Consider the following 18,765-nt stretch of genomic DNA (forward strand, 5'->3'; position numbering starts at 1 on the left):
CCAGCGTGGGTGACAGAGTGAGACTTCATCTCAAAAAAAAAAAAAAAAAAAAAATTAAAAGACAATGTTATTAAACAAAACCTAGGAATGTATGTGGAAAATACATGGTGATGAGAGGTGAAGCTCTGGGCAATAATAAATCATTTAGTCCACATTCCACAATCCTAAGTAGGTTTAAAATACAAAGGCTTCCATTTTTGTGTGTGTTACAAATTCACAAGAAGAGAGCAATAAATCCTATTGAAATGTCACTTTTACTGTGACATCTAGCATACGTACTTTCAACATGTTCAATCATGTTTTGTTTTTTTTTTTAAGGCAATACTGATGGCTTTGGAAAATAAGGTTCTTTTCAGGCCCTGATGGACCACTTATAAAATATAGCCACATTTTTAAAAAGTGTTTTTAAACAGGCAATTACCTAACCTGTAGCTATGTAAAAAGTCACACCACAATGTGCAGATGTTTTAGTTTCTCCCAATGTGAGGAAAAATTCCATCTTTCATTTCAATTCAAACATTTTAAAGAGCATTCAGTATATGAGGTAATGTAGCAGATTCTGGAGATAAGACAGGTAAAGTAACATAAGTAACATTTATGTTACTATATATGCCAGACATTTGCTGGTTATCTTATTCAATCATAATAACGCTGTGCTGTAGAAATTATTAAAACTCACTTTACAGAGGAGGAAATTAATGCTAACATAAGTATAATAACTTGCTCAGGACCTCTCAGCAACAGAAGGCAGTGGGGTTGAGAAGTATGAGGTGGGGCCCATGAAGATAGCGCCACATGACTATTCTTAGAGACAAACACAATATTCATTGTAATAGATCATTTAACAGCAATGTGGAAGGGGACGAAGACTTGGAAAACCAAGGAGATAATCTTTGGGAATGGGCAAAGGAGTCACAGAAGGCTTTAGAGGTTGATATTTAAGTTGTTACTTAAGGATGAGTAGGATTTACCAACTTCAATGCCAAGGCTCACCCCCACCCCCCTCACCCCCAATATATTAACCAAAATAAATTACTTACTTGAAATTGAGAAAAACAATTTTGAGAGAAATCTTCCTCAGATATATTATTCCATAGTTTTAAAACAAATAATATGATGACAGTTTAATTTTTAAGTTGCTTTTATGTGGCTTGTCTTGGGTTTTATTCTGAAATGAAATTTAGATTAGTCATTTTCTTGTTCTGAGAAACTAGGAGTATGCCAACATGTTTTAACTGTACATTTTTCACATATCAACATGTATTCTTATTTACAAAGTCTTTCATTTCACCATCTCAAACAAAACCTAATTTAGTATATAAATTACTTTGAAGTATAAAAATATATATGCAAAACAATATATTTATTTTAATTCTTGTTATACTTCCTAGGTAACTGTAATAAATGGAAGAAAAATAGAAATCTTGTGAACTGTTATATATTACACAAGGCATTTTTGAGGTAACACACTTTCTTTTACTATTTGAATTGTTTATATAGTAATGATCTTTGAACCCAAAGAAAATTAAATAACTGCCCCAAAGTAAATTGAGCTCAAATTCTTAGTATTTCCCAAAACTATCATCCAAAAAGAAAACAGAATTGGCCAAAAAAAAAAAAAAAAAAAAAAAAAAAAAAAAAACGAAATTTTCCATTGACAATTACTACTCATTTTTCTCAGAATTTACTTTGCTAGGCGTGTATTCAATTTCTGCTACAGAAAACAGTCCAGTTTACCAATCCTAATTAAGCAACAAAGTATTTTTCATTTATAAAATGAAATATTTAAAAACCTACAGAGAGCTGGAAGAAACACAAGATCATCTGGAAAACTTAGAAGAAATGACAGAACACACACACACACCCCAAACAAAAACACTAAAAAGGTTAAATAGGCTGTCATTAAGAGGGTCTTACTTTTACTTACTTTTACTTATAATACTTATGTTTGAACAGTAGACAGAGTTCTTTCTAATTGCCTAAGACACTCATTCCTGCCTTATCTGTATTTACATGGAAATTACAAGTTAACACAATTTCACCCAAAGTTCACTGTTCCTTAACTCCCATTATTTCCTCTTATTATCACTATGATGTTAAAATGGCAGCGAGATACCAAAGTGACATACCCCATACCACAGCCCATTTCTCACTTTATAAGTAAGTTATATTTCTTTGAAATATCCAGCGCCAATGACAATATCCTCTAAAACCTACTTTAACCCAACCTATTTAAACTTGAATCATTTTTCACTTAGATTATCTTTTCTTTTTTTTTTTTTCTTAAAGAGATAGGGTCTTGCCATGTTGCCCAGACTGGTCTCAAACTCCTGGGCTCAGGCAATCTTCCTGCCTCTGCCTCCCAAAGTGCTGGGATTATAGGTGCCCAGCCCTAGATTATCTTTAATTCATTGAATTCTAATCCAATCAAAATCAAGATGAGAGAATATTTAATTATAGCACCAGAGGAACTTGAAAGGTTTCATATATTCCCTCCTTCCTTTTTTGGAAATTGCATACATACAATTTTAGTATCAATTTTTGTTTATGTTTGCCCTAAACTCCTTTTGCTGTAATCTTGTTTTCTTAAAGATACAGCCAAATCATCATAAAACAAATCCTACCATAATCTATTCTAGATTATAGATTAATGTTATTATATATAATAATATATATTACATATTATTATATAAGAAGATTCTAAGCACTATTAGACACCGTAGGGTCTCAAAGATTTCTGAACTACATATGTGCAGTTCTTTTAATAATTCCTCTGAGGTTCTGTATTTTTGTCTTTCAATTATTATCAATGCCTTCCTCCAACATTCCCTCATGTTTTGCGGGGAGAGGAGGTCAGTGTGAGGAGATGAGAGCTGAAGAGTCAAGATCCAAGATCCCCCATTTTCAAATCCAGCCTCACACCAACCAACACTAGGACACTGGACAAATCCCTGAGCCTGCTATGTAGACTTGTTTTCTTTATGTAAAACGAGTACATTTGACTAGAATGATGTTTCTCACCCCTTTTAACATTGCAAATAAAACTTGTTAGCAAAAAATTTTTTAGCACACTGGGACAACAGGAGGGCATCTGGAGGCATCTACATAGTGCCTGGTGAAAAAAAATTATATTTTCTAAGTACAGAAGATAAAATTTAAAGTATTATGGTAGATATTTTTTGACATATGTAATGCTGAAAATTTTAATATGAATTTCAAAACCAAACTTTTTCCCATCAAGAATATTTCAAAATTAAAATCATGCTTTATTTCTGACAAACATACATGCACTATTAGGCAGTCACCTTGCAGAGCACATCAAACGCATATGATGAGCAGCATCCAATACAGGTGAATACAGATAGTGAGGCCTGGCGCTGGGCCACCAGGGACACCCTCCCTGCTTCCTTGTCCTCTCACTGTAAGTGGGTTGCACCTTGTGGTAGGTGGCATGTTCCTTTGGCACCGTGAATACAAACTCCAGTAACAATTCCATGATCCCTTTCCCACAAGAGGCAGCTGTACACTGTGGCTGGCTGCTGAAGTAGATTCCAAGTAGTAAGGCACACCTCATTTAATGCACTTAAAATATCAAAAGGAGCAGTAACTGCTGGTTGTCACTCACCATGCTATCTGTTCACAGGAACCCCAATGCCTTCCTTCAGCCCCCATTCCACTAGAACTACCCTTCTGTGAGCCATGTAACAGCAACTGAAAACTTTGAATTAGAAGATTTCTAACAATACCTAAAGTTAAAAACAGTATTGCAGTAATCATTCGTTTGTAACAACTATTATGGTCTTTTATTTTTAATTTCTTACCAATTCCTGTAAGCAAAACATAGCTTAAAAATATTAACTTTGAATAGTATTACATGCACGTGATTTTAAAATACTGAAAAATTACCAAACTGTGTACTTAAAAAGTTAGTCCACTTTTGTCCTCTAGGCAACCACTTCTACACACTGGAGGCAACTACTGTCATCAGACTCTCCCGTATCCTCCCATGCACATTACATTCTATATCTGCCCATATATATATATATATATATATATGGATTTTATTATAATAAAGAATTTTATTCTAATACATAGGCATATATAGTATACAAAAAATACATATTTTAACCACACAAATGGCAGCAAACTGCCCACGCAGTCATGCCTCTTGCTTTTTTTCCTCGTATCTTAGACATGGCACCACAGCAGTACACATAATATTCTCTCATTACTTTTAAAGGCTGACTAGTATTTTGTAGAATACATATACCATAATTCACCCAACTACTTCCCTACTGATATATGTTTAGCTTGGTTCCAATCTTTTGCAGTAACAAATAATGCTGCCACAAATATTCTTACATATTTATTTGACATATATGCAAAATCTTCTAGAGAATAAAATCCTATAATGGAATTACTAGAACAAAATATATCTGTGTTTTAAATTTTGGAAACCATTTTCAAACTGCTTTCTATAGAATATGAACACTTTATAATCCCACCAGCAATGTATGAGGCTGACCATTTTCTCTTCGTCTCACCCTTCCCGAGTTACACTATACATAACTTTTGCTCATTTGATAGGTGACAAAGAGTATGTTGAAGCTTTAATTTACATCTTTATTATATTATAAATAAAATTATACATCTTTTCATATGAATTCTCTTTGCTAATTTTTCTACTGGATTATTTTCTAGTTCTTTGTATTAAGAGGAACTTAGCCCTTTGTGAAGTCTACAAATAAGTTTTACTAGTCTGTTTCTCTTTAACTTTGTTTGATTTTTTCCCCTATACAGAATTTTATTTTTATGTCCTAAAATCCAGCAATCTAGTATGCTATTAAAGGACTTCACCAATCCTGGATTATGTAAAAAATAATTGCCCTACATTTTTTGTTTCGTTGTTTCATATTTAAATCTTTAACTCCTCTGGAAGCCAACATTATTTTTCCAGATGACTAACTGGCTATCCCAACACTGTTTATTAAATAATTATTCTTTTCCCTACTCATAAATGAAGGTGGGATCCATTTTCATATACAAGTTGAATATCTCTTATCTAAAATGCTTGGGACCAGAAGTGTTTCAGATTTTTTCAGATTTTAGAATATTTGCAAATACATGAGATATCTTGAGGATGGGACCAAACCTGAATGTAATTTTATATAATTTTAAATAGTGTTACACATGAAACAAAGTTGTTTTGGTTGTTTTTGAAACAGGAACTTGCTCTGTCACCCAGGCTAGAACGCAGTCGTACAATCATGACTCACTGCAGACTTCACCTCCCGGGCTCAAGCGATCCTCCTGCCTCAGCCTCCGGGAACCACAAACGTGTACCACCCTGCCTGGCTAATTTTTGTATTTTTTTGTAGAGATAGGGTCTTTCCATGTTGCCTAGGCTGGTCTCGAATTCCTGGGCTCAAGCAATCCTCCTACCTTAGCCTCCCAAAGTATTGAGATTACAGACATGAGCCACTGCATCCAGCCTGAAACAAAGTTTTGACTGCGACCCCCCATCACAACAAGGTCAGGTGTGGAATTTTCTACTTGTGGCATCCTGTTGGTGCTCAAAACATTTCAGATTTTGAAGGATTTCAGATTATGGAGTTTTGGATAAGGGATGCTCAACCTGTATTAAGTTCTCATATATATTTGAGTTAATTCTAGTCTTTACTCTGTTTTAGTGCTGTCATGTGCCAAAACCATGTTACTCTTCAAAACATTTTAAAATTAAAAGTACTTTACATACAAGTAAGAATAATAAAACCAGAAATTACTGGCTTGCTTTAATATATGAATCATTTTGCAGTTCCTAAATGCAATTTATATAATTAAGTTCAATATAATCATCATGCAATCATACATTTTGATTGACACATGTTTTGGAGACCATTACGAATCTCATGTCTCTTACTACATTTCTGGAACCATATCTAGAAAACCAATTTTTCCTTAATTTTGCACATGGATTTTTTAAAATTATAAAATCAGTACATGTTCTCTGTAAAAAATCTGAAAATATAAAACATACCTTCCAGAGATAACCAACTTTTATACTTTGGTGTATCTTTTTCCACACTTTTAATAAGTGACTATTTTGTAAACTAATTTTTTTCACATAATACAATGACAGCACTTTCCCATGTTATTACACATACTTCTAAAACATGTCTTAAACACGTCCTCCCAAATGAATATACCCAGTTTATGTAACCATTTACCAATTGTTGAACATTTAGAGTTGTTCTCTGTGATGATTATCATCTATTTATTAATCATTGCAACAAATGAGTTGCAAGAATTAATAGATGAGTTTCAAGCACTGTGGTAAACATTAACTCTATAATGGTGAGGAAAAAGAAACACATTATCAGGATTTCTGGAGCTTACAATCTATTTGGAAAAACATGTTAATCTCTAAGACATAAAATTACAATGACAGCAAGTGCTATGAGAAGAGTTCATGGTGCTTTGAGAGTCTATGATAGGGAAGGCTTCCCTGAGGAAAGATAAACCGAAGTTTAGGTGAAAGACAAGTAAAAACATTCTAGGCAGGGGCAACGGCAGGTACAAAGCCCTCACTGTGGGAAGGAGCATGGCAAGAACAAGGGACTGAGATAAGGCCAACATGGCTGGAACAAAAAGAGTAAGTCAAGAACATGGCTCAAGTCATGACTAGACAGAAAGGTAATGGCCAGACTATGCAAGACCTTGTAAGACAGGTAGATGCCACCATATAAGACACAGAGTTTTGTCCATATCCTGAATGCAATGGAAAGTTACTGAAGCATATCAAACAGTAGGGTGATGTAATCAGGTTTGCATTTTTAAAAGATCCCTCTGATTACAGGAAACAGATCAGAAGGGGAAAAAGTAGATTGGGATAAACCAAGATTAGGAGGCTACTGTACTAAACTTGACCAAAAATGCTAGTAGTTTAGGGTGGTGATGATTATGAAAAGAAGCAGATGGATTCAAAAGACAATCAGATTTGCCAAAAGATTTATGTTCATAGATTAAAATCCCTAAAACTATAATTATTGGGTCAAAAAAGAACATTTCAAGGATTCTAATATACATTGCCAAACCGCCCTGCAAAGAGCAGTTTTCTTAATCTGTCAATTACCTTGTAGCTGTTCCTCTATCTGAAATTTTAAGTTCCTTAAAAATTCCTTTAACATGACTAATCCATATTTCCTTCACGAAGTCTTCCCTGACTCCCCTTTTTGCCTGGATATAGAATGTATCTCCCACTGAATCCTTGCTCTGTCTTACACACATTTCTATAGTCCAGTCATACTGCATTTGACTTAAGTTTACATGCCCATCATCTCTACTACACTGTGAGCTTCTGGAGGGTAAAGCTGTTCTTAAGGCACTTAAAGCTAAAATAACTTGCTACTCAGGGCTTCAAATACACGCTAAAAAAAAGTGACCAATTTGTTTGTGATGAGTCATCAAATCTCCATAGTGTTCCTGAAAATTTCTCCAATAATTGTAATCAAATAGGTGTTATACGATCTTAAAATATTTTTAAATAACTTAGTAAAAAACAAAGTATGAACAAAGCAGATTCTAGTACAGAAATTTTTGAATCTGAGTTGTTGATACACGCTAGTTTTTTAAATTATTCTTATTGCAAATGTAACTCCAATTTACCAAAAAAAAAAAAAAAAAAAGGTTATTCTGGTAGTTTCTTATATTTAACTTTATAAAATATAAACAATGAGAATATATTTATAATTTGAATAAGCATCTACGTAATCTTACACAGCATTTCAGAATTATCAATTTCTTATGTTGAAAAGTTTGATTTCATGGCTAACAGCATCTAGAATGATCTATCAAAATCTTCTCTAAGCTAGAGGAAGTGGCAGAGTTCCTTAGAGTAATCTTAAAGACAAGCAGCTCCCTCTATAGTCTGTCTGGCCTACTTTGTTTAATTACTTGCTTTGTGAACATCTCCCATTCTTCTATTTACTCCTACTCTGCATCTCAGCAGGGAAGCTCTTTGAAAGGATAGTTCTGTTTAACCTGGTGCTGAGGAAACTGTGAGAGCTGTCTAAACTCCGCATGAAGTGAGTTACATCAAGCAACTAAGCAAGAGTAGAGATGTGGAAAATGGACAGCTTCCCAAGTCTACCTAAGTCGAATCCTCAAATGAAGCCTGATGATTTTATCTCTAGTGAATTCTCTAAGTGGTCACACCTATATTCAAATCTAAATGAAAAAACATTGTCCTATACTTTATTCATAACCTTTCTTCCCTCCATTAATACGTTACCAAAATGTTGTTATAAAAGAAAAAGTTAACAATTTCTTCTGTAAATGATATTGCTCAATTTGATTATGTCAAAATAATGTTCAAGACATTTAAAAAACTAGTTAAAGAAATGGAGAGGAAGTTTGCTTTTGTTTTTTAAAAAATTCCATAACTCAGATGAAGAAACTTTACATGATTCCCTTAGGAATCAATATCCTCAGTTGGCAAGGGATTAAATCACTCAGGATTTACCATTCAAATCTGAATATCCCACTTTTTTTTTTTTTTTTTTTTTTTAAAGGCAGGGTCTGGCTGTGTTGCCCAGGCTGGAGTGCGGGGGCGGGATCTTGGTTCATTGCAGCCTCAACCTTCTGGGCTCAAGCAATTCTCCTGTCTCAGCTTCCCAAATAGCTAGTACTACAGGTGCACACCACCACGCCCAGCCAATTTTTGTTTCTTTGTCTGTTCATTTTGTAGAGACTATGTTGCCCAGGCTGGTCTCCCACTCCTGGGTTCAAGGGATCCTCCTCCCTCTGCCTTCCAAAGTGTTGGGATTAGTGGCATGAGCCACAGCACCCAGCCCTGAATATCCCTCTTTTTAAAAATACCTTTTCAAATTTCACCAACTTAAGACATGGGAGTTTTTAAACCCAAAACACTTTATTTCTTAAATTACTCAAGATACGTCCTCAAAACACAGAACAATCAAAAGTCAACTGGACTGTTTTCTAAAGCAGAAAAATGCTTTTCATGCAATAATGGAAAAACTAAACTAGTAAAAGGGTATTAATCCAATCAGTTCAGAATTTGTAATATAATTTTGAAATGGCCACTTCATTTGAGAAAAAATATCTTTGGTTGCCATTTTTCAGGATCTCATTTGTAAGGCAAACTCAATTTTAAAACATTTTCTCTCCAAACCAAGGTAAAGCATTAAGGACCTCCCAAAATAATTCCTATATATGAAAAAAGTACGTTTATGGTATTTTATGTAGCATAGGTTTATCATGTGTTACACGTTTTTATTACCTTATTTTACTTGTTAGTAAAGATATAAACTATAAGGATATAATATAAACTACATTCATATCTTTGCATTATGTTTACATCTTTACTTTTAAACATATCTGTCTTCATTAAAAATTCTAGCATTCAGTTTTACTAAGTCAGACTGGCCTCTCTTTTATATTAATAATTTTCACGTTTTATTTTATTGGACTAGTTTTCCGTGGGGAGATAATTCAAAAGCAGATAATTCTGCAGTTTTTGATTATGTTTAATTAATATTAATCTCACTGGGAGTTTCTGACGTACTAATAAAAATGCTGGCTTGGTTTATGAAAAGTGTAAACTCTAAATGTATGCCAATGACTTCAAATTTTTTCTTGTTGAAACAAACATTTTTGTTGCAAACTGTGAACTATATAGCAAATTCAATTTGATAATCCTTAATTTAAAATTTGACTTTCTCTGTATCAAGTTTTATGTCTTTCAATGTACATATAAAAAGTGTCACTTTTTAATTCATTTAAAATATAAATTTCAAAGTATATACCAAAAAAAAAAAAAACCACACAGTGGGGGTTTTTAGTCTTTGGTTTTTACGGGTTTTTTTTTTTTTTTTTTTTTTAAATAAGGGGCTGGTAATCTATTGTAGGATGTCCATGAAGGATGAAATAGGAAACAGTTAATGTGTCTTTTTAAAAATATTCAGAAAAACAAAAGCATATAATATTCTATATTTTTAAGGAGCAATTTCTCACGTTATAGAATTAGTTAGCTTATAGTGAAACTCATTTATTTCCACAAACGAAACTTTCCTATGAAACAAAGCTTGACTATCTCTCAGGTAAACATATTTAATGACTTGTGTGAAGGAGAAAAAATTATGTGTGGAAAAGTAATTCAAACAATACAAGCTGTAATACACAGAAATGCCAGAGTATATCCTACTAGCATGTCCCTTTATGATTCGGAAATCTGGCTGAACAGAGCCATATCAACTTCACTATCTTATCCTTCCTCTACATCTGAAGTGAGAACAGAGCGTTACAGTGAAATTCCAATTGGAAACAAAGACAGCACCACTACATCTAAAAGGGCAGAAAACCTATTTTATAGAACACTTCATCTCCTCGATTTCCCAGCCTCCAAAGTTTCAAGTGTTACACTTTCAACACGTTAAAAGCACTCAAATTCCCCATCTTTCAAGGTTCATATCAAAATCATATTCACTAGTTTAAAAAGGAATATGCTACCAAATCTCACGACATTGACATTTTAACAAAGAGAATTCACATTAAAAGATAACAGCTTAGAATGAGTGCTTGTGTTTGGGAAAGCGCTATTATCTTGGTAGTCCACAGAAACTGACTGTAGTAACAAGATGAATGGTGATGAGGGCAAGGAGCATCAAGTGGGAAATGCTATTTAAAATCCCATAGGGCAATTCATAGCTAGAGGGAAGAGCATCCTTTCCTAGGAGGCATTATTTCCTAGAACTCCATTATTTCATGGAAGCAGTTCAAAGCATACAAAAAAGCAAAACCATTTTAAAACACCTAGTAAATTGGGCCTCTATCTTTTTTATATTATCATAAACCCCAAGAGTTTTTGAGAACGTACCTTCTGCACTGCTGTCTCTCCCCTTCTCACCCCTTCTTCAACATAGTTGTGTTTAAAAAATATACCTGTACTTAAAACGCAAGCCTACAGCCCAGTCTAGGAGCCTTTCAAAATGTCTGTGCTGCTGAGTCGGGCTGTGGTTCCTAATAAATTCACCCCGTTAAGTGTGATATTTTACGTTGGGCAACATAAACACGCATTTCCTACTTTCATGGATGAACATTTCCTGAAAGCATTGCACCTGAGGATGCTGCCCTGTCCCCAGACGCTCTGGCACTAAACTCTAAGGAATCAGACCTGCACTCACAGCAGAGTCACACGGTCACCCCAGTGAGAAAGATTATCTGGCCCCAGGCGCCACTCTCTTCGGCCCACTGCATCTCCGGAAGGGGCAGAGGAGAGCGAGGGTGAAAAGAGGCCATGGGGAGCGACTGACAACAAGGCTGACACTTCCCCGTTTCCAGAAAGCGGCACTTCAGGGACACAAGGGATGCCCGGGGTCCCACTAGCGACCGACCTCAGAGCGGACCCTACGAACCCGTCCACCGATGGGCATGGCGCGGCCACCTGGCCCGCCGTCCGGGGCGCTCGCGGCTTTCGCTCCCCCGGCTCGCGCCCTGGAGTGCGGCTCCCGCTCCCGGCCGCCACACGCCGTGTAAACACTCGGCGCTCGCCGCCTCCCTGCCCGGGGGTGGGGGCGCCGCGCAGCGCTCGCGCGGACCCACATTTTTGCGCCTCTTGTCACGCGCGAGAGAAAAGGCGAGGAGGGCGTAGGGGAGGGAAGACGCGGCAGCGATCCACGGAGACGGCCGGCGCCGGCGGCGTGCGCGCGTGTGCGCGGCGGGGAGGGCGGCCCCGGCGCCCCGCCGACTCCCGCTCCCGCCCCGCGCCCGCTTACCTGCCGGGGTCGCTCCGAAGATTCGCACCACCGGCACCTTCTTGACAGGGGCCTGGGTGAGGGGGGATTGGCAGGTATCCAGCCCCTGCAGCGGGCTGGCCATGTAGTAGTCTGCAGTCACTATCCTCACTGAAAACATGTTAGCCGCCGCCGCCACTGCCTCCCTTCACTGGCGACCCGGCAGCGGCAGCAGCAGCGGCGGCGGCTCCCTCCGCAGCGGCGGCGCCCCCTCCCCTTCTCGGCTCGGCCCCCTCCCCTCACACACAGACACCTCGAGGAGCGGCGGCGGGCGGGGCGGTGTAGGCGCTGCTGCCGCCGCCGCCTCAGGAGCACCCGGCAAGAGGCCGCAGGAGAGAAGCCCTCGAGCTTTCGTCGGTGCTGGTGCTGCCGCCACTGCTGCGGCCGCCGGGAATCACACGGGCTCCTCGGTCCCAGGCTGCAGCTCTTGTTGCCATGATGATGATGTCACGGACGCAACCACTGGGGGAGGGGAAAGGGGGGTGTGTGTGGCGAAGGGAGGGCTGCGAGTAGTGCGGGGGAGGGGGCTCGGCGGGAAAGGAAGGGAGCGGGCGGGCGCCCGGGCGGAACACGGAGGGCGGGGGCCGAGAAGGTGCTTTCTCCCCCGCCCCCGGGGCACGCAGTGAGGGAGGCGGCCGGCGGCCGACAGGGCCCGCGCGGGATCGATGACTCGGCCGGCGGGCACGGTCACCTGGGTGAGGGGCAGCGGAAGGGGCGGCAGAGCACCGATCTCATGGATGGGCTTCGAGGGGCTTGCGGGAGGGGTGCGCCAGTGTTCGGGGCCGTTTTGGCGGCTATGCGGGATTGGCAGGAGCTGCGGTGCTCACAATTGCCTAGCCGACCGCCATTTCACATCCAGCAGAGGAGGCGGGGGCAGCCGCGGAGACGGTTTTTCACAAGGTAAGAAAATCCGCCCGCGGGAGGAGGGAGGCGAGGCGCAGATCTCGTGCCGCTGCGGCCTCGCGGGAGGGAAGGGCGGGCTGGCGGGCGGGCGGCGGAACGGGAGGGGCCGAGTGCGGAGGCAGCCGGCCCTTCTCAGGTAACGCCGCGGCTCCGCGCGTGGCCCGGGGGCGGTGCGAAAGGTGGGGGCGCGCGGGCGCGGGCTTCGGCCTATAAAAGGGCCGCCCTGGCGCTCCCCCTTCCCGAACGTGCCGCGCGAGCCGCCGTGCTCCCTCCTCCCTGCTGCTGCAGTGTCTGCGCGGGGCCATTTAGTGAGATTTGTTCACGCACGGCTCTTAGCTTTGCGAGGGGTTGGCGTATCCAGTGCACAGGGATTTCCCACTACCGTGTTTTTCTCCCGCCCCCTTCCTTCGCTCTCGCCCTAATATATCCTTCGTTGGTTTCCTCGGCCCCGCAGGCTGCGTCCCGGGCACGCGCAAGTACATGTAAGGACATGTCAGCTCCCGGTGACCTCCCTCCTCCCTCGTCGCTCCTCCCCCAGCGGAATGTAGGATTAACAGCCTTTCCGAGAAAATTTTGGCCAAAGAAAAAGGCCTGTGAAAGTCACCGCGTTAGACGTGGCCTCCTCGTGTTTTTCAGTAACAGGTTATGCAGGGTTTTACTACCCGAAGGCGTAAAAGCACCACCTTGGGGAAGGGCCGTTTTGAATAAACAACTTTATTCAAAAATCGAGAGGGGGTGAAGCGATGCAGTTAGGGAATTTTTGTTTTAAAGAGTAGTAACATGCAACTGGCTTGGCTATTAAATTGGAACCAAGGGGTTCCTCTCTGACTTGGCTACTGATAGTGGGCATGACCTTGGACAAATAATTTTGTTTCTTTGGGCTCAGTTTCTACATATGTAAAACGGGAAGGTTTCTCTTAAAAACTCACCCTGAAGGGTTTCTTCTCAACAAAAAGATGTAAACTGTAGGAGGCGGAAAATGTGGGTTCAAGTTCGAAATTTGCCCCTGAATTAGGACCCTTGACACATTTCTAACCCATCCAAAGTAGAGATGGTTGTTTTACATTTATGTGTTACACAGGTGCATTTGAATAGTTACCAGGTTGCCATGCATTTGAAGTGGTGTGAGAGCTACTCGTTTGGAACCGTTGTGGATTTTCAAATAGGAAAATCAAAAGGCCCAAAAGGGACAGGTCACTGGTAAGAAGCTGTCTATAAATTCCCTAACATATAAATGCTAATAAGAACTTACGCCCCGAGGGATTTGAGACCGATTACTACAGTAAATTACCTTGTAGTTTTTAACCTCAGAGCATGATTATAAACATAGGTGGCAAGATTTCTACTAACATGCTGGAAATTAGTTAATATTTTTAAGAGGCAAAATCTCTTAATTTGAAATTTTAGAAGGCTATAGAAGTGATTTTAAAATATGACTACAATGCTAAAATATATTTTTGGTAAAATAAATATTTTGTACATGCCGAATGTCAGATACACAATACCAGTGATTATCAGTGTTCCATGACACCTAGCATTCTTTAAATGTTAGTATTTTGGCTCTTACTGAATTACATTTTTGGGTATGGGGCCTGGGAATCTGTATTGTTAGCAACACTACCTGCCTCCCCGTGATTCTTAAGCAAAATAAAATTGAGAATCCTTGTACTATATTATAATCAGTGTATCCATAACTTTTAAATTATAATATTCCTAACTAGAAAATGGTAAAAGCATCAAATTAACAGAGTTGCTATTTCTAGAAAATGGTTTCTTTCCCCTTACCTCTTGAATCAACATTATTTACTTTAAGAAAAGGCAGTTGCAACCACAAGTCAAATCCTTCTAGAACTCCAAGAATGTTCACTCTTGAAGAAAAACATTTGCAGCATGAAATTAGGAATGTTGTGTTCATTGCATGTAATTTAGTTTTAAGTTGATGCTCAAATTGAAAACCTGACAGTAACCCCCTAATTAACCACTATCAAATGGGTTTTATAAATATATTCTTCCTGAAGTAAGAAAATGTTCTGGAATTTTGAGTCAGAGAATGTGAACTTTAAACCATCATTTAGCTAAGTGATCACTTATTTTTTGGAATTTTTTTCCTCATCTGTGAAATGGATAGTAATTTCTGTTTTAACTTCTCAGGGATGTTATAAGGCTCAAACGAGATAATGTATGTGAAAATATGGTAAAATGTTCATATCCAGAAGTCTGATTCATCGAGAAACAGTAAAATCACTTGGAATTGCCTTATCTACATACAGTATGAGAAATGCAAAAATTGAACTCTATACTTAATATCCTTAATGCTTTTTTTTTTTTTTTTTTTTTTGAGACAGAGTCTTGCTCTGTCGCCCAGGCTGGAGTCCAATGGTGCAATCTTAGTTCACTGCAACCTCTCCCCACAGGTTCGAGTAATTCTCCTGTCTCAGCCTCCCGAGGAGCTGGTACTACAGGCATGTGCCACCATGCCTGGCTAATTTTTGTATTATTAGTAGAGATGGGGTTTCACCATGTTGGCCAGGCTGGTCTTGAACTCCTGACCTTGTGATCTACCCACCTTGGCCTCCCAAAGTGCCAGGATTACAGGTGAGAGCCACTGTGCCCGACTGCATTTTTTTTTTTTAAGTGGCTATTTCTTGCCAGGAGATTTGAGATACGTTGGGAAACAAAACAGGTATGGTCCCTTCCCTTATAAGGTTTATAGTCTAGCATCCTAAAAATGTATTTTAATCATATCAATTAACATTTAATCATCTCTTCTAGTTCACTGATGTGTACTTACCATGTTTGCCTTTAGTAAAAGCCTACCAAGTCTCCTTTACTGATACTGTTCAACATCTGTTAACATCTGCCTGTTAGCAGTTTATAATCTAGAACAGACAGTAGTAGCTACCATACTTTTGTGGCAGATACTATAAGATGGCTGATTCAGTATTCATCTAACTCTCTTTTTGCTTATTTTTCTGTACTTTAAAAGATGGAAAACAAACTACAGTTCTCAGACTCCCTTGCAGCTAGATTGCTGGAGTGAGATCAATGGTGTGATCAGTAAATGTTTAACAATGGCTCAAGAAGAGGGAAGGCCCTAATTTGTAGCATTGGCCAATTCAGTTTGCTTTCTTTTTTAGGAACAGGGTCTTATGATGTTGCCCAGGCTGGTCTTGAACTACTAGGCTCCTCCCACTTCAACCTCCCAACTAGTTGGGACTACGTGGTACAAATATGCCCCCTACCAGAGTGACTTCAGTAAATGTGGAGTTAGTTGGAAAGGATGCTGACAGTCAGAAGCTGGCTTCAGTATATGACCTAGTTTCCAGCAATCAGATGTACCCATGCAGGACATGGATGTGACAGCAAGCAACATGATGCTTCAGCTGCACTCAGGGAGATAGTATCTTCTGACAAATACCATGAAGGAGGTATTGGGTTCTTCTGGGTAGGTAGGGAGGAGTTGTGGCATCTGTTTTAGAGTCTTAGGTGCTGACTGGCAGGCAGTGCTGGGATGGGTTTCCACTAGAATAGCTTTGTAATGTGGGATGGGTGGGTGTTCTTTGTGGTTTGTTTTTTCTTGGATGTTGTTTCTAGCTATGTTTATCTAAGTCTGGTTCTCTGGCCCTCTGAGAGATCTGTGAGCTAAATAGTATCTTTTAATGCCTTTTTGCTTCAACCAGCCCAGTCACAGCCAGCTACATAATTTGTGGGGCCCAGAGCAAAATGAAAATGTAAGGCCTCTTGTTCCAACACAGGGGAAAATGTGCTATTATCTGTACTAAAATATAAAGCTTTTTCTTTCTTCTGTCTTTGCTCTCTCCACTTGTCATAGTGTTTTTAAATTTACTTTTTAATGTCATTCTATGAGAAAAAAAATTAAATTTTTTAATTCTTAGGATGAATTTTACCATTTATCTTTATATTATGTAATGCCATTTTAAAATGCAAGTATAAGAGCATTTCAATTGTATTTGGAATCACCAAAATTATACAATTCATAGCTTGTAAATGCATATGTATTTTGTGCTATCAGAACAGTGTAAACTCTGCACAAAACCAACTCAACTATTTTTATTTTGCTTCTTAATGTGCACATATTCTACCAATATTCTCTGTCTTCTGCTTACTGATGAGTAAGGAAGGATGAGAGGAAAGGGAGCGCTGAGGTGCCCTACTTTCCTTTCATTCTTTGTCATCATTTTTCGTGTAAATGGTTGACTAATAGTGGGAAGTAACACATGAGTAAGGAAGGATGTGATGTAGTCACTTGTGTTTCTTAAAGATGCTGTTGCCTTCCTTTTGTACCTGAAGCAAGTTCTGATTTAAATGAAAACTGTAGCGTCTTGGAACTGTCTGTGCCTCCACTAACTCAGTCATAGATGTTATATGCTTGTTTTGTATTAAATTTGTTACTCTCTTGAGTTCCTGCACCTCATAGGTCCACCAGAATCCTTTGTCATGAGGCATCATGGAGACCATATGCAAATAGAATGGCAAGGAAGAAAGCATACATACCTCTGCTTGCATGTTATGCTCTGCTATACCACTGGACTTACAAAACAGATAGTCAAACATAAAAGTATTATAATTTTCAAGACAGTGACTGCAGAGCATTAAACCAAGCACTGGGCCCTGTGTGACTATACATGTCGCATGTTCATGAAGTTGATGACTCTGAGCTCTTGGGTTTCTCAAATGGGACTTCTGGCATTTGGGTGAAACAGTTTTTCGTTGTGCAGGACATTTAACATCCCTGGCCCCTGTGCACTACATGCCACTGTAACAATGAAAAATTCCCCATGTATTTCTAAATGTCCCCAAAGAGAAGTTGCCACTCTCCACTGAAATCCTAGAGCAGACTCCACTGTGTATAGCTATGAACCATGAGCCACTACAGAGTTGAGTTAAAAAGGATTTGGAGTTAAAAAGGATTTCAAATTTTTATACCCCGGACAGCAGAATTATGATGACTTTTTCCTATTGTCAGAAAAATAATACCACCTACATTGATGATGAAACAAATATTTGAGATAACACTTCAAAGGTGGTTAGTGGGTTCTGTGTGTCACGTATAAATGGTAGTTGACTCCAGATAGATGGCAATTTCTGATAGTTTAAAAAAAAAAAAAGCAGAGTACCACAGAAAAGCAAAGAGAACCATCTTACCTTCATTATCTTCATCAGGTAGCCCCCCCCCGGAAAAACTAAGAAAGTTGTCATAATAAGATATGCTACTCTTATTACGTTGGATTTGGAATTTAGTTTCATTATGTCTATTTTTTTTTTAAGGTATAGTTCTTCATTTAAGAATATTAACATTGTCAGGGCCGGCACAGTGGCTGAACCCTGTAATCACAGCACTTTGGGAGGCCAAGGCGGGAGGATTGCCTGAGCCCAGGAGTTTGAGACCAGGCTGGGCAACATGGCGAAAATCCATCTTTACAAGAAATACAGAATTTAGCTGGGTGCGATGGTGCATGCCTGTAGTCCCAGCTACTTGGGGGCTGAGGTAGGAGGATAGCTTGAGCTTGGGGAGGTCAAGACTGCAGTGAACCTTGAGCTTCATGAGCAGAGGATTCTGGTGGACCTATGAGGTGCAAGAGCTCAAAGGAGTAATAAAGTTAATGTAAGACAAACATGTTACATCTGTGGCTGAGTTACTGGAGTCATAGTGTTGCCACTGTACCGCAGCCTGGGCAACAGAGGGAGACCGTCTCAAAAAAAAAAGTTCTAGTTCTATAGACCTGATTCTGCCTTTGCTAACTATGAACGTCGGTTTCTATGAACCTCAGTTTTCTCTGCAATAAAACAGGGGCAAAAGTATACTTACCTTAGGTTCTAAATCATTTCATCAAAAGTGAATTCATTAAAAAAGTAAGTTTACCAAGAATACATTTATTGGTGAGACATGATGGCTCACACGGTGGGAGGCAGAGGTGGGAGGATTGCTTGAGCCCAGGAGTTTGAGACCAGCCTAGGCAACATGGTGAAACCCTGTGGGACTGAGAGTTTGCTTGGTTGAGAGGTGGGGGGATCACTTGAGCCCAAGAGG

General features: G+C 39.5%; 2 protein-coding genes across 13 annotated transcripts in view; one reads left to right on the forward strand and one right to left on the reverse strand.

Moving 5' to 3' along the window:
* LOC105492089 (REV3 like, DNA directed polymerase zeta catalytic subunit) overlaps nucleotides 1-11,931 on the reverse strand; it is a 189,405-nt gene extending 177,474 nt beyond the window's left edge. For 2 of the 4 annotated variants that reach the window (XR_011623291.1, XM_011758974.2), the window contains exon 1: nucleotides 11,793-11,931. Coding sequence is in view for 1 of the 4 variants with exons in the window: in XM_011758974.2 (XP_011757276.2) it covers nucleotides 11,793-11,931 (139 nt within the window). In the remaining 3 variants the exon portion in view is untranslated. Of the gene's footprint in view, nucleotides 1-1,040; nucleotides 1,169-3,305; nucleotides 7,659-11,792 lie in introns of those variants that run through there. The other 2 variants (XM_011758977.2, XM_011758978.3) reach the window with 2 other exon arrangements.
* LOC105492085 (spidroin-1-like) overlaps nucleotides 11,033-18,765 on the forward strand; it is a 115,554-nt gene continuing 107,821 nt past the window's right edge. For 3 of the 9 annotated variants that reach the window (XM_071096324.1, XM_071096325.1, XM_071096326.1), the window contains exons 1-2: nucleotides 11,930-12,710; nucleotides 13,795-13,913. In XM_071096324.1, coding sequence (XP_070952425.1) covers nucleotides 11,930-12,436 — 507 coding nt within the window. In that variant the 3' untranslated portion in view covers nucleotides 12,437-12,710; nucleotides 13,795-13,913. Of the gene's footprint in view, nucleotides 12,711-13,794; nucleotides 13,914-15,058; nucleotides 15,397-18,765 lie in introns of all 9 variants that reach the window. The other 6 variants (XM_071096329.1, XM_071096327.1, XM_071096332.1 and 3 more) reach the window with 5 other exon arrangements.

The sequence above is a fragment of the Macaca nemestrina genome, chromosome 5 (genome assembly GCF_043159975.1).
Source record: "Macaca nemestrina isolate mMacNem1 chromosome 5, mMacNem.hap1, whole genome shotgun sequence".
In the NCBI taxonomy this organism is placed as follows: Eukaryota; Metazoa; Chordata; class Mammalia; order Primates; family Cercopithecidae; genus Macaca; species Macaca nemestrina.